We start from the raw sequence: 17,198 nt of genomic DNA on the forward strand, positions 1-17,198 counted from the left end.
ATAACACTGAGTGAGGGGGTGGGGCGGGCCGGGCCCTCAGCCCGTTAAAGGAAATCTCACTCTAAAGAAAAAGTGTAGGGAAAATGAGATTTATTCCTGCCTAATGATAAACAATATTCCTTTCGAAATTGTACAAGAGATTTATAAATGCAACTATAGCATGATGTACAAGTAATGCATTTTAGCATGACATAGGCCCATTCGTTGTCTTGATAATGTGACGTACCAGGCAGCTTTGGACGTATTATGCACCAAGCTCTAGTTGGAAATACTTTTTAATTTGATAACAAAACCTTAACATTTCAAGTGCTGGGAATTCATAGCTAAGAAGGTATTAAGAGGGAAACAATTTTCACTCATTTATTTAAAAATACTAAAATATAGCAGTTGACAAATCTAGTTCATGCGAAACCTTTACCCTGGTGAACCAAACAGGGTCAGCACCTAAATTGTTAGCCAATTTTTTAGTTATTGATCATAAAAAGCAAAAAAAAACAGGCGTGAATTAATGATTATTAATTATGTGCTATAACAGAAATACTCAAAAAGTAGACAAATTGATTTATTTGTGGAAAAATCACTAAATGTTAAGAAAAGTTTAGAAATCAATTTCAAATGAATACTATTTAACACAGGCTCTAACCCCAACATTTTCACGTTTGTAATGAAAAATAAATAATGGGTCACAAACATGTAACTACAGTGTTTATTAAGTACTTGTATTTAAAAAAAAAGAATAGATCACGAATATAACTACTCAATTAATTAAGCTGCTTTAACATTGATTAAAGTAATTTTCTTCATTGTGTTATGACGAGGCTAACTGAGAACCATAGGCACACTCCCTTATAAGTAAATTCGTTGAAACTCCTGTGGTTCAGAAATTAGTAGGAGTTACTCAGGAATTTCTTTTCTTTCTTGTTTTCCCCATTTTTCTTTCCCCTTTTTCTTTTTTGCTGTGTTTATTTCACCATGATTACAAATTGACTAGAAAACCAACATTGCCTCTTACCATTAACCAATCGGAACCATGATTACCCTTTAGCCCTCCCCCCCCCCCCCCGCCACTACGGGGTCAGAATGACCGCATGCGTGTTACCGAAATGTCCGGTAAAGGGGTACTTTTCACGCACCAACGTCCGGCTCGTACATTCACAAAATTGACTTTACACACCGGACTTAGGGGGGGGGGGGTTCAAAAGGAGGGAACACGCATATGCGTACCCTAAATAACACTGAGTGAGGGGGCCGGGCCCATTAGGCACATCATACAAAAGGTGTTCATCAATATATCAATACACTTTTACTAATATAAATTTTAACGTTTAAAACATCTTCGGTACGGGTATTCCCCGCGACGGGGAAGCCCCACACGAAAACTCGATCCATCTGTTCACACGCGCACGGCCTAGAAGTGCAAAAGGCTTCATCCCTCTATTTCACCTTTTTCGAACAGCGCCACCTGTATAGTTCGGCAGCTCTTACAGAACATTACGGATGTTTAATTTATTGTATATTAAAAAAAAACAAGTATCAGCTTTATATTTGATGAAAACTAATTTCTTTTCTGACCTTACCGAACAGTCAACCTAAAATGTACATGTTCTTCTGAGTAAAGATTCTACAGTGCTAGCTGATGAAAAGATTCTGCGTGCGTTTCACGCGAGTTGATAGCAGACGACCATTATACAGACGGGCAGGAAAAGTTAGTTCAGTCAGAGCGCGCGTTCACCAGGAAAGTACTTGGCGCGATGACCACTAGGAGAAGAGAGTTCATAGAGCAGACGACGTCCTGAGACAGTACTTTATCGAGAACGCACTTTGTTAGAAGCAGAAACCCGACAATGTACAACTAGAATTGAACTTCAAATAATTGAAGTCCCCATCTTCACGGGAACTTGGAAAGAACAATTTGAGCCGGAGAACAAAAGTGGAAGAATCTTTGTTGTCGTGATTTTCATGTCACGACTGCGAGCAGGAATCTACTTTTTAAATAACTTACTAAAAAGTGATGCCGTGGAAGCATTGTAGCGGACGTGTAGGGGCGAGATCCCGGCGAAGCCCAGGGGTGTGTTTCATGATGAAGGGTATACACCTTACATGGATTGTACTTCTGATGCAGATTGTGCTAGCTTCATGTCAAGTCTCCTACTCGGGAGCATATCCAAGAAGTCGCACCAGGTAAGCTACTACCTTGTTTCAAAATCATAAATGACAAATTCACAATTTTACTGAACAACGGATGGTGAAATGGCACATGTTGTGCTATATGTCATTATGTTGATTATACTAAGTCATGGTAATAAATGTCATGAAATCAATAATAATTTGATATAGGCCAATGTATTTTCAACTCGATCGAATATGCCATGATCAAACTTTAAAAACCCATCAAGGGGAATTATAGCATAGACAGTATGATATACTATGTAATTGATTGATATCAATGTTATGCTATCTTTACATGATTACATAATGGTTCAGTAGACCGACATCCCACCGGACCGTCGGCATATCGGTCTAGTGGGTCGTCAGACCACTGAACCCTCTGAAAAAAGATAGATTAAGACACAAGAACCTGGACTTATTCGACCTCATGGGCTGTCGTTATCGTGGTCCATCAGAAACTTAATAAGTTGACAGTCTCATTGGACCGACATTGATTGTTCGTATGTTAGCCCAATGATCTGGCTGCTTACTTACAAGCATTTATGCATTCTTAGCAGTCAGGTAAAATAACCACCATCACCAATGATCGGTCTCGTAGGCTGTAGTAGAGTTCTTCGTTGTTGGTCTCGTGTGTCATGGGTCTCTCTAAACTAAAAGATTTTGCACTTATTCATATGTGCGTATAGTGTTGGCAACAGATTAACCTCTAATTATTCTTGTTATGAATGAATACTTGATTCAAAATGACCAGAATGCTTTGCAAATATAATAAATTAAACGTTTTTAAAAGGTTAGTAAGATGAGACATGGAGCTGTTTGTAATTTTGCTATGTATAATGGAAGATGGTCAGTGATGGTCTTCCCTACTTAGAAATATTTTGAGTCAGACAACTCAAACTCCTGACTGATGAGGGTCAAATTCTAGCCTTGAGGAAGGCTCCTGCATGTCAAGTTGGAAGCCATCTTAGTTTCTCAGCAGCTCTGTATACCCTGCTATTATGATAAGAGTTCGAGACGCCTTGGTAGACGATGTTAAGATCCTCGAGGAATTTCGAGGTAATCTTATTGTTTGGACGGTGAAAGTAGAGTTGGGTTAGGGATTTTTTCATATCATCCTCCTTGCTCCTCCGTCGTCTTCTTATCTCAGGGTTATTCTGACTGTCATTGGCTGTATTATTATGATTGTCATCATCACAACGATAGTTATCTTCTGAGCCCCGTCTTATAAAAGGGTTGCGATTGATTACAAATAATTTGCAATTGACACCAATCTCATCTCATATTTTTTTTTATTGCAATCGATATTCATTTCAAACTATTTTGAACTAATCACAACTCTTTTTTACAAGACGGGGCACTCGAATGTGTCCTTGATCTCATTATTTAGATTATATTACAAGAATGTGGCATGCGAACTGCAAACAAAAACATGAATGTTTAAAGTGAGATACCCTCTTTGCATTCTTGGAGCGACACCCTGCTGAGAGCCTGTCTATGATGCTAGAGGAAGATCTTGTATTTGTAACTTCATTATACATGTGCGTTTTTGTTAAAATATATTTTTTTATAAATTAAGTAAAGAGACTAAAGAGATTAAGCATTTTGATGAAGTCATACAATCATGGCAAAAATATTAATTGCAAATGTGGAGTAAAAAGCAATAACACTTAACCTTGCTACATTGATTTCGTTGGAACCGTGCTGTATGTGTCATGTCGGGTTTAAAACGTTATAACTTCATATGTTGTTTAACTTCATTCTCGCTAAATTTTTCGGTTAAACATTATAAAGTTCTTGACAAAGTTGATTATTAGGGTAACTATAAGCGTGTTTTTGTATTGATTGGAAGAGAACATACAATCAAATGAGCATTCTGTTACAAAATGGTTTTTTCTTTAAAATGTGTAATACAATTATCATTTTCGACCATTATCGCATGGATTAAGTTATCACATCAACCCTCCCAGTCGGTGGATAGGTTACTCAGTTCATCACGTTACTATCATCACTGACGTACGAACATTAGCTTCAGGTGATGTTGTATGGAAGCCAGCCAAACTTTTCTCCAATCTGATTCCAAAATTTGACTCGGAAATCCATGAAATGACAGTTTATCTCATTACATCCGGACTCATAAATAGCATATCGAGCGATCATTACTTCTCATGATTGTAAGCGAGATGATGGGAGAGGATGGCTTCATACGATGTTGAGTAATTATCACTGTTAACGCCGCAAAAAAATGTTTCAACCGTATCGGGAAAGGAGAGGGTTTCTTTATACAGAATAGCCGTACAGTCTGAGTCACAAAATCCAGAAAAACATGTACATAATGATATATATATTAAAGAATCATATTTAATTCTATCCCAACCTCTTGGGATAAAGTAAGCACTACCCAAGGATAAGTATTAAAACAGTAGTACAATTAACGCGATGACTAAAACTATATTTAAAACAAAATTTCCGAAGCCCCGTAAAGCACTTATTGACAGGTGTTACAATAACATATTGGATTATCCAACCATCATTTTCTAGCCAATACAGGAGGCTATTGCATTTGGACTTTAGTTAATTTCCTGAAAGTCTTTACAATCTTGTTCATTCCGAATGTCGTGTTTTATGGGCTTTGTAGTCTGTATCGTGTTTTTATATTTTATGAAAATTGTTACTACAAGTGATTACGTTCACGATGGTTAATTATTAATTCGTGGAGATGGGAACATAAATAAAAAAAAAATCGTGGAGATGGGGGGAAAGGGAACCTGGTTATTTGATCTAGATGATATGAAGCCTGATTTATATTACTTCTCCTAAAATGTATTATTAGCACCAAACTATAGGCATATTTAAAAAAAAAGAACACACATTGATAATAGCATGAGCTCAGCCATGAGAGGGGGGGGGGGGCACTGGTGTTATGTGTAAAGGGGGATGTTCTTACTATCTGGGCCATTATTATTTTTTTTTGGAGGGGGGATGTGTGGGAGGGCCTCGTTCCTTTCATTCGCGTCCCCCCTCTCCCCCTCTACCCATCCCCTTGACTCTTTCTCTCTTTCTCTCCCCATCTCTCTATCCCCCTTTTTCACAATTCAATGGGGGGGGGGGGGTAAGTGCCAATGGTGCCAACAACCCTTCTACCCCCTCCCCCACTCCCCCGCCTCCGTTAGTAGGCCCTGTTCTGTAGACACTGATAACTGACATGTTTTAAAGCTCTTTAATGATCGAATTGTAAACAAAACTGCCGCACGCGACGTCGGTCGAGATCACCACAAAGTATGAGAATAGGAAGACACTGTCTGTCCTCAGAGTAAATAAATGAGAGACACAGGAAAGATAATGTCATGCAATCTGATAGAATGACAGGATGAGCCGATGAGCTATGATTGGTGTACCACCGGCCAGTCGCAACATTTCAGTTCAATTCCAGAGGGGGGGGGGGGGGGGTATTTGTTCCGAAAGAAAAATGGCACTTGGGAAGATTTATTGTTCAAATTTGTTTTTTCTTATTTTGTTTCTTGCTCGCTTATTTGTCTGATTTTTTTTTCAATTTTGGTTTTGGCTTTGTCCAAAGGTTTTATATAAACCTTGCAGTGAAATTTGAAATGATAATTTTACTTTTTCAATTGACAGTATGACATTCTTCTATCTGACAGGGAGGTAATACCGTTTCATGAACATGATACATTACAAGACATGAACAGGTGCATTCAAGTTGTCCTTGTTCATGTCACCACGTGCCTTGTTCATCTACTCAATAGCCTTGTGTTATTATACATCCATTCGCATGGCCTAATTACGTTTACATAGCGCAGATTGGCCCGAGGCAGGTGTTACAATCTGACATGAAATTAGTTATGGTGGAATTAATATAACTCTGAAGCGTGTCAAGTTCTGCGTTGTTGCAACCCGTACCCCCTTTCCCTCTTGCCCCACAAGTTTTCAATTATTATTATGATAGGGTGAAGGTTGTTGGATGTATACATGCACTCTATAGAATTGGTGACCATTTCAACAGAACCTACTTAATTTTATTTTTCCTCCTTCCGTCCACTCCCAGTTAATCTTCGTAAAATCAGATAGAGCAACTCAGAACAAATATTAATGTTCGTATTTTGTGAGGTTTAGAACTTAAGAATATATATTAATAACATCGAGTAACCTGATTTAGAATGAAGGCCACAGGATACATATAGGTTAGAGAATAATGTTGAGCTTCGGCCGTATCCAGGACAAGTATATAGTGGGTGAAAGAGAGAGAGGGGTGGAGGATAACGAGAGAAACACGGAAACAGAGACAGGTAAATCACGACCAGACAGACAGAATACACTTCAAGAGATGTGGGAGAGAGACAGGGAGAGAGGGGGGGGGGGTATGAGAGAAGAATGCATGCATATGAAATGAATTTTATGAATTAATTCTTGTAACTTGATTAGAGCTACAATATAATTATGAAAGAGAGGGTTGTTAGGGGAATACAATAGAAGAGCTGCCCTGGGGTGTGTATTACAATATGATTCTAGGCCTTGACCATAGACCATAGAACTTGATAACATAATACCCATGAGAAATTGAAGAAAATGAAATCAGTTTGATGGTGGTCGTGCCAGTGATGAGTTATACCTATATTTAACATGCACTGGCGTATCCAGAAACGTGTAAACATGAGGCTGCTACTAAAGACCCACTTCAGCAACAGTAGCAAACGCAGTAGTAGTACTAGTAGTAATAATAGAAGTAGTAGTAGAAATTGTAGTAATAGTAGCAATAGAAATAGTAGCAGTAGTCAGGCGCGTACGCAGGGGGGGGGGGGGGGGGGGTTGGGGTTTTTTTACCCCCCTTGAGTTGTTGTATGTGTATGTTTTGTGTACGTTTTGGGGGAAAACCCACCCATTTTGAATTTGATTTTTTTTTTTTTTTTTAATTAAAAAAAAGAAAGAAAAAAAGAAGAACAAAATTTATGCCAATGGCTGACCTAAAAAAGGTGGCCTTACCCCCCCCCCCCACCAACGGAACAAAATTGTCAAATTTCGAGACCAAAAAAAAAAATGTCCTCTTACCCTCCCCCCCCCCCCCCCCCCAACCCGCTTATTCAGCGGCTGGTGGAGTCGTTGCGAAATTTTGGGCCTGATTTTACCCCCCCCCCCCTTAAAAAAATCCTGTGTACGCAACTGGCAGTAGTAGTAGCAGTGTAGTAGTACCGTTTTCGTTTGTTATCTATATGTTATCTACATGGCATTATCTTAGGTAACAAAACGTAGGCACAGAAAAATCGCGAAAATTGTTGAGTCTGTTTGCTAAACATTGTCAAGTCATGATGTATCAATTATTTTAATCAAGGTTTAACTTAAAGAAAGACATGTTATGAATCATTCAGTCATGTCACTAGAGGCTTGAATCTGTCAAAGTTTCCTTCGGATTAATTAAAGTGACCAGGTCAGACATCGACTGATGATGACATTAGACAGGACCATAGTCTCAGGCAAAAATGTCAAACTTTAATTAAAGCAAGTTTGTGTGAAACATATACAATTATAATCAGGGGAGATTAGGATAAACTTTGAAGGACGGTCTGTCCTGTCTTATTTTGTTTCGTAATATAAAACATGTGATAAATAGACTTTAAAAAATAAGGTTTAGACGTCTCAAAAAGTACGAAATCGCCCCCCCCCCCCCCTCACCCTTCCATCTCCACCTTCTCAAGAATTTTGTATCTTACGCTGACCGTTGTACCTAAATAGGTAATCATTATGGTCTCAATGGATAACTTGACCAAGCTCAGCCTAGTCGAGAAGAGGTCAACGCCGGGGTCAAGTCCGTCAGGCCAAGGAAACTTTTAAGAGATTGGGAGTGACATAAACACTCAACAATTTTAATCTTGTCCTTCATAAAATTGCTGCATATCTTGATGAACGGCAGGTTTTTTGTTTATTTTTATTAACAAACAAGGCTCTCAAACACGGTCTTCCAATTATTTCAGGACCTGAAAATTGTTAAAACTGTTGTAGCCAAGAATATATTTCTTGTAAAGCCAAGTAGTTATACGGCTTATAACTCCATGTAAAAATTAATTTGTATATTAATGGGGTCCAAATATGTTGGAAGGATAATCCAGACATGTTGAAGGTATCAGCCATTGCAGATCTAAAAACAAATGATAAATGATACGTGATACCCCACCCACATGAACAAACCGATTCCAAACCGACTGATGATCTTAGCCTTTGTGTGGTAGATCTATAGTTCGATCGGTCGATGGGTTTGGCGTCTAAAGCTCGTCGGTGTGACTGAGGCTCGAAAGATACGATATTCCGTGAAAACGCATCGAGAACATATATTTCATCCTAGAACGTGATCTGCCGCCTTGATCCGATAGGTACGTAATGTTTTTCGGTCTGGGCCCTGTCTTACAAAAAGTTTCTCATTAGCTACTGATATCAATCACAACTATGTACATAAGAGATAGAAGATTGCAAACTTGCGATTGATTAGAGTACTTGCGATTGATTTGGATTAATCGCAATCTTTGTAAGACAGGGAGGGCCCTGGTCTTCTTGGTGTGACTTGCATATGAACGATCTCATATTTCTGTTGGAACGTATCGAAAACATTAATGTGTCATTTGATCACGTGATGTTAATGCTCGAACTCAATACAACATTGGTCATGCTCACCTGGGGAATCATAGTGGAAGTGTTGGGATGGGAATGGGTTCTACCTATCTTCAAATTAAAGACCATGATTTTGATGTAAACCTTTGTCCTTACTTAAAGCCATAAGGCTTGCTTTAGGTGTTCCGGCGTAGCTAGGTTGGGTTTCCCTCTGCAAATCACGGAACTCCATGTCGCTGTGCACCTAGCGTACAGTAGCGACAACATCAATATAAAGACAAGGAGTTATAACTCCTTGATAAATAATAACGACTATAATGATGATGATAATGATGATCCTTCCCAGGGGATGCCCAAGGCGTCGACAGAGTACTATTACCCTATATTTGGCCCAACTGCACCAAAGCTAAAAGAAAAATGCTAAAATCATTCAAGGAATAAATTCCTACGAGCATGAAGAAGTACCCCTTTCATTCGTGTAAAGAGTGGCTAGTGCATATGAATGTCCTGCCAAAGCTCAAAGGACATTAATGTCGAGGTGGGACTTGAACCGCGAACCATGAGATCCACAGTCCGGTGATGTTATCCACTATAGGCCACGACACCTTGTACAGGTAGGTGACGTTCCGAGCTCGAACCCTCGACCTTTGCATCCTCAAAGTGATTAAACCACTCGGCTCCGACATCTCTATCATACAGTAATTACTATATTCATGTTCACCACCCCCAAATATGATTCACTGATAACAGTAGCTATAAAACTGTCTTCTTGCATTTGCAATCTCGATCGCCCCATTGGTTGAAGTCTTTCTTTACATAGAATTGAGTTCTTTAGGGCCATTGACAATCCTATGGCGTTCGCTCAGGTGGTCCGTTTAATATCTATGCCAAATATTATATATCTCTTACTTAGCTTGGCAACATAATAGGTCCATGGTCAAGTCGAGTACTTTTTTTGTCAAAAAGGAAATGTATATATAAGTATGTCCAGCTGAAGTCATTTTGCTTGTCTCTCATCTAATATTACTCGTCTCAGCTCAGCGGGGAGTTGTCTTGATTGGTATCATATGTTTCGATGTGATTCAGGTTATTACCATCGTGCAGATTGTACAAGTACACTCCGAGTGATCTTTGCAACCGTCGAAGGCTGATGCGGTAGAAGGGAAACACCAAGGAAAGTTTGGAAAGGGGGGTATTGAAGGAGAGATTTTTAAAGGAAAAAATGAGAAGGAGATGATGCACAAATAAATAGTAGGTGGAGGAGGTGGATGAAGCAGGGGTGACGTTGAAGTATCGAGATGGCCGGGAGAAATCCAGAAATCAAGAAGGTGCTGTAGGATACCTTTATTATGAGGCCAGGTCTAGGATAGAAGGACAGAGACGAACCTGGGTACAACTACAAGAGGGGAGGGGACATAGAAAAGGAGTTCGCTTCGTTGTTTTTGATGTTTTGATTACAATCTCATTTTCGCATAACTGTTAACAGGGACCACAACCTGTGCAGGGACACGGTTTAAAATCCCTCTCTAAATTGTTACTCCCAAATTGCAAGGATAAGTGCCAGTTTCAATCAGAGTCTTGTGTATCTTCTCGTCTATGAAACAAGAGTGATAAAGAACCCTTTCAACCGCTTGCTACCTTCCCATCGACCCCGCATGACTCACGGCATAACGAGCAGACGATGATCAATCGAACAAATTAATCTGAATCGTTTATAGTCTGTAATAACCTGTCACTCAGTCAGTAATTTAGAATCATTAAAGCATAGAAGCCAGGCAGAGTGTGGGTAAAACCATAGACGTAATACGTCTATGGTAAAACAATCAATATGGTATGATGGAAAGCAGGAAGCACAGACCGTCAACCCCCTTATACTGACTATCAGCTCCCCCGAGAGACAGGCGTGAAGTGATGGGTCCATCCTGGAGCTATGAGTGCTGTGGTTAATATCACAAAATATCGATAAACAGAAATGACACCTGCTGACAACAAGAAACAAACACACCTGTTACGATTAAAAATTATTTGTTTTGAAATGCTATGACAATGGTACTTTTATAGTGAAGAAAAATAGCGATAAGGCTTTACTACACAGAGAAGAATTACTCGTTCCCCTTTAGCTGTAGGCGGCCTACTTGATATTGTTCTGAATATAATAACCATAAAGTAGGACCCTCCGTCATCTTTAACTTATTATACCGATTTATTACATATTGTTTAAATTAGAATTCTTGGGGTAAAGGGGGAGGGAGTCTTGGTAAACGATATAAGATATAGGCTTGAGATCACGTTCATTATCATATTCCATCGCTGCGATATATCTCATTTACTTTATTCTTTATTTAATAGAGTACATATTTGAAGGCCTTGCCTAATTAATTTCATTCAAGATATTTTGGCGTGTTTCGGAAGTTATGTCTATACGCTTATTGCAATCAAAGATATGTCAGATACCGATGAACCAGCTGGGTCTTAATCTACATCAGATCTAAGCATATAGTAAATCTTCAGCTATATGTAAGTTCGCTAAAAATAACTTAATGCCTCTTGAAAATGTAGGACTAGCTACCTAGCTGAATCCATAAACCGAAGAACCGGAAATCACTTCATAATATCAGATCCGTTAACCCTTGTAACGAGCAAAACATTTAACGAGACCTTCAAGAAAAGAAAAAAACGTCACTTAAACATGACAGATACTTGTGTTTCCAATAAACCCTAAATTCACTACAATAGAATACGGGACAATTGCTGTATTGGGATTTCGAAGATTGAATTCAGTTTACAGATGCATTATATTCACTATGCTTTTCTATTTTTTTTTTAATCAGAAAAGGTTGCAGAGATACGTAGCTTCCCTATCTTCCCTTCATCACATCCTAGCATATTTTAAGTATTACCATACTTAATATGCACAACATATTAAAAGTGTTGTTATAAATATAACTCAATTTTATCACAGTAAATAATTGATTGGTTTCCATGGTGATTGATGCATTTACCCCCTCCCATCAATTCTTAAACTTCATTTAGGTTATAAGCCATTCAAAATTGATATTATAGAGAATCTATAGCATTCCTTCGCGCCACCCTTGTTTTGCCTGCCAGGTTAGCCAATTTCTTTCACTTACCCGTTTAGACAATTTCCAGCCCTGATGATAATTAGCTTTGACATTGGCTGTCAGCTCCTGATTGGTTTACCCGATAGAGGTGTCGCTTTGTACATGAAGATTTCAGATAAACGAGGGCTGAAGGCAAAGGTGTGTCATGCATCTATCATCGTCTAGTGTCAAACATTCCTGACATACTTTTTAAAAGTTTATGTTTCTTTTCCTTGTATATAGCTTTTTGCATGATAAATTTGCGCAGTTATTATACAATGTATTTCTATGTATATTCTCGATCTTATTATTGTATTCATAATTTTTTGTTCTTTATTTTATTTTATGTAAAACGCTATGTACACTGTACATGTTAATTGCGGTATATTATTATATGCCGTGCGTACAGCATATTAATGTCTCGGGAGCAGAAGCCACCTTTTCGATAAAAGAAAAACACAAAAAAGCACTACAAGCTGAAGACAATTAAGTGATACATCGTGGATGTGGGGGATACTGTGCCCTTTTAACTGTCCCTTTCGGGTATTTGCGGGCTGGCATTTATCCGATTAACGATTGATTTTCAACAAGTTTTCAGCGTTGATAGACAATCTGTAATTACACATTCTATCGGCCAAAAGAACTAAAAAGTGATAAATACAAACAAAATTTGCCCAATACATTGTTACTCTTTTTAGAGAAAAGAACGACAGACAAATAGACAAAAAACTCACTGTTTGTTTTGTATTGGGTCGACTTTTGTTACACGGCCATGTAGTGTGCATGTATTTGAAACAGAAATCTATTTTCCTATAAGCTCCCGAGAATAGCTACCGCATCGCCTTCCTCATTATAGTCCTTCCTCTCAAATCTCCGATTTAGAATGATGATTTGTCATGTGAAATACTCTCCGGTGCTTCTATGCCATAAATCCTTTATTTAAAGGTACTATTTCAACATTTGCTATATATTATGCACTGTCGATGAAGGCTATTCTGAAGCTTATTGGGAAAATGAACACGTTAGTGGTTTATAATCCCTGTTAGAGAGTTAAGTTTTTTGTCAACAGATTTCTTCCTTTCTACAGGAATAAATTGTTTTTCACTCGGGGCTGCTTTTTTAATGTCTGTATAACCAGTTGAATTAGTTTGGATGATGCCGTTAAGTTGTAACTTGTAGACGTCGTACCTTGACAGAAAAAAATAAATCCAAAAGTGGTCTTTGATAAACTATGTCACAGATCCTTGTTCTCAATGAACCTGTGTTGCACCACCTCTCGAATAGATATACTAGCCCACGATATGCATGTCTTTCCAGAGATTAGTTTACTTAGAGCATGGCCTTACGGCTCAGAGTCACATCAGCCCAAGTTTTGTTAGAGGCTTAGAGCACACAAAAAATTATTCCGTTTAGGCCTGGTGATAATGGATAACACGTATAGTTTCATGGACCAACCTGACCGATGGACGATTTAAAATAACCAGTGGCCATGTATATAGTATATGCTTCAAATTACAAATAGTTTCAACTATAGACGTATCAAATTAATGACCGATTTTAGTCTCATCGAGAAATCAAGAGAGTGAAGCATCCAATGACATCGTGGGGTCAAACGAGAGCTCATCCTCCTCTGATGATGGACTTATGCATGTATAGAATAGAATTATAATGTAGGCTAATGATAAATGTATAATATCATCAACTGTTCATTTGATGATCACTAAATATAAGGTTCCGGTGACTGAATAATAATGTACCCGAAAGGGAAGGAGGGGCTTATTTTTCTTTACAGATTGACACACTTCGTACCAATTTCCTTTCGGTTAATCGTTTCGCGGCTAATCATAAGACAGAGCAGTTCTATATTAATAGCCAAGTTTAGATTAATAATTAAAATAGATGATGGTGAATGCTTATCATGCAGCTACTTTGCAAAAGGACTGTCTGGAAATTATTCTGAATATTTGGTTACGATTTAAAGATGACAATGGTAACATGAACGTTTTTGGATTCATCACATTTTAGAACACTTAGACACTTAAAAATGTGGTATCAGAATTTGAACTATTTATATTCAGGAATTATTTCGTATTTGAAATATGGGCCTTATACAAGCAACCTTCTTTCAAAGGAAATGGCTATTTTGATATCCCTTTTCATTGGAAATCAGAATCATATCACTCATTAACAATTTTGCCTTCAACCCGGCTTTACCAGAAGGCAACTTTCTATAAAAAGGACACACCGTGATGTGCCGTTGTAAAATGATAAAAAACATTCCTATGTAAGTATTCAACTGACAATCTGGCATCTGCATTTTGAAAGGCAGAATAAATATTGATTTATCATCATCCCATTATCAGGCCAAGTTGTCACGTGACAAAGCCCATTGGCGTCTGACCTTATATTGACTTCTAACCCTATGGTGTTTGTGAAGAGTCTTTCTTGACAGTAATGGATGCTATGATACGATGTTGTTCTTGTTTGACCTATATTTCGCACTCTTTCTCTCACTCTCTCTCTCCCTCTCTCCCACTCTCTCTCTCTCTCTCTCTCTCTCTCTCACTCTCATTTGTTGCAAGAAGCTGAAGTCATTCACGTCAAAGCCAGAAATGAGCATGGTATAATATTCAACTAGCAATAACTTTTCACATATTTGGTCGTCGGAAAGTTATGTGGCTTTAATCAAATGACTGCGTCGAAAATCGATTTCATTTAAGGTCCAAACATATTAAGATTTTGGGAACCTATAGTGATTTATCGACGGTGGCACGTTTCCTGCACCCTCACTTGTATCATGAAAAGCATTCATGAATAACAGAAAATTAATAATGAAATGGTCTGACTGCTATGACATTGCGTTTATTTAATATTGCTTTTAAACGATTTGAAATTCAAAAGAGAATAGTGAATAGATATTTTTTCTGGATTCTGGATTATGTATGTGTATATTGGTATCCCTATTCTCCCGTTTGTAGTCTTTGTAGAGACATAAATATTACACATCACTCAGCCAAGAAACTAGGTTAGTACTGAGAAGCCGAATATGATAGGGCCAAAATTCGTTCTTTCTTCATCGATGTGTGAGCTTGGTGGGTTGAGTTTATCTTTCAAACACTCTTTTGTACAATCTATTTCTTTGATATGCCAGGCATTTCTTCTGAGATCATAAATATATCATCGGTTGGCAGATTGATCGGTTCCCAGTCCCAGTTCGACATTAGGCACGGACTTGAACTGTTTGCAGGTCATGATCTCTAATAAAATTGATACGGTAATTGAAAATTTATAGTTCCCCAGACATCGGGCTTTCGGAATGATATGACGATGCCCTGGTTCCACCTCGGATACTGATAATGACCCGAAAGATAACATTATTACAAATACCCCAGTTCAAAAAGCTTCAGATGATAGTTTGAGGGAAAAGGATCAAATAAAGGCATGTCAAATCGGGTCGTAATGTGTAGGTTTCGATGTAATTCACGTGTATTTTTGTCTTTTTTTAAAACGATATTTATATGTACATTCTTATGTTGATTGATGTAGGTTTCTTATAAGTTGCCAACTGTTATTGTTTGGCTCGCCTGCTCTCCTGATATACCACTAAAGAAATCACTGATTCGAGATTTGAAATGGAAGTCTGATAAGGTTCGCCCTCCTTGATTATTAATTATGTTGATGTTTATTAGGCTGAAAGGCTGAAAGTTTTTTTAAATTAATTGAGTCCAACTTTTAGAAAAAATCATGGTAAAACTATACTGTAATCATTGCAGGGTTACAGTTAACGTTTTAGCTGCCTCAAATCTCAAGAATTATCTGGGCTATAAGCTGAATCTTTAAACTAAAATATCTGATTCTTTTTTATAATGATCATAATAACAGTGGATTCTTGTGTTATAGCGCTCTTGTCTGTCAAACTTGACACTCCTGGGCGTCCTGGCGATCCACATGATTTCTTTAGGCCATAAAAATATGTAAAAAAGAAGAGAGATTTCTTTAACGATGGTTCTTTAACCTGTAATGCAGCTAGTGAGCCATTTATCATCCATGCTGTCAGGTGCATATGATTGTTGAAGTTTTGATGGTCGCAATTCTTACTGGGGTCATTACATATCATTCAATGAATTCACAACTGAATAGTGTAGAAACCTTGCGGAGGAGGATATAAAACTCTTTAAAGTTTTTATCTTCATCTTGCTGATTTATTTTCTGTGTATCTCCTATCGGGAAGAAATGAAACCTAGTTAACGTGATTAATGGATACCTGAAACATGTGCATACGAATGTAATATAATTTAGAACATACAGCTAGAATATTATGTATAGCGAACAGACAAGTTTACTTTTTATTTAGGGGACGGAGTTCAAGGAATCCCTTAATCGAATCATTCGTGCACCAATTAAATCGCTATGTATCACTAAATTATAGTCTACTATTATCCTAGTTCTTGCGGAGGTCTGTAAACAGTGAAATTTTCCTGACATTTATTCTGTTTGCGATTAAATTTAGGACTGCTCGATGTTCCGTGACAGGAGAATGGAAGAGAGGAAGTCACGATCCCGACACGCACGTCAACCAATGATTGATGTCATGAACGTTGCGTTAATTGATATCTGAATAGTCCGCGCCACATACCTTTTATTTTCTCTCTTCTTGTAACAATTAATGTAGTATTTATCTACCTCTGTCTCTCTTCCTCTCTCCGGCACCGTTCTTCGTATCATTGTTCTATTATAATTTGTTCAGTGAGATCATTTAGTTTTTAAAATTAAAAAGGGATTTGATTACAGATACCAGGCAAAAGTAGCGTTTTGTCTTTATTATCAGAGCACTGCCCACTGGAGGCGTATGGGCACCACAGACCAAAACGTGTAATGTATATATATGGATAATTTACTAAATTTTGTTTTAATTTCCTTTTCCTGTAAAGAATATCTGAATGTAAGTATACGATTTAATGGAATAATCTCCGGCAGTGCTGACAAATATTTTATCTTGATTAAAAGTTTTATTTTCCATTGATATATAACTCTTGGAGCGTTTGCTCCCGATCATACCTTTCCTAATGATTGATGGTAATTGCGTTCATGTAATACTAAAATTATAATTAACTAATAATGGTAAGCCGAAAAGCTTCGGACAATTTGAAGTAGTTTGATTTGTTTGTCAGAACTAGACATTACCTTTAATGTATACACCACCGTGAAGATGTACCCGTTCCTTTCCAGATGAGCCAACCAAGCAAATATCTTTATCCACTCCTAATTGTTTTCAAATGTGCCATCTTGGATTGCCTGGAATCCCAGCAATGATGG

General features: G+C 37.9%; 1 protein-coding gene across 1 annotated transcript in view; it reads left to right on the forward strand.

The window, feature by feature from the left end:
* The first annotated feature begins 1,743 nt into the window (after positions 1 to 1,743).
* LOC581326 (collagen alpha-1(XI) chain) overlaps positions 1,744 to 17,198 on the forward strand; it is a 54,612-nt gene continuing 39,157 nt past the window's right edge. The window contains exon 1 of the mRNA XM_003725923.3: positions 1,744 to 2,181. Coding sequence (XP_003725971.3) covers positions 2,012 to 2,181 — 170 coding nt within the window. The 5' untranslated portion in view covers positions 1,744 to 2,011. The remainder of the gene's footprint in view (positions 2,182 to 17,198) is intronic.

Source organism: Strongylocentrotus purpuratus, unplaced genomic scaffold (genome assembly GCF_000002235.5).
Source record: "Strongylocentrotus purpuratus isolate Spur 01 unplaced genomic scaffold, Spur_5.0 spur5_contig_862, whole genome shotgun sequence".
Classification (NCBI taxonomy): domain Eukaryota; kingdom Metazoa; phylum Echinodermata; class Echinoidea; order Camarodonta; family Strongylocentrotidae; genus Strongylocentrotus; species Strongylocentrotus purpuratus.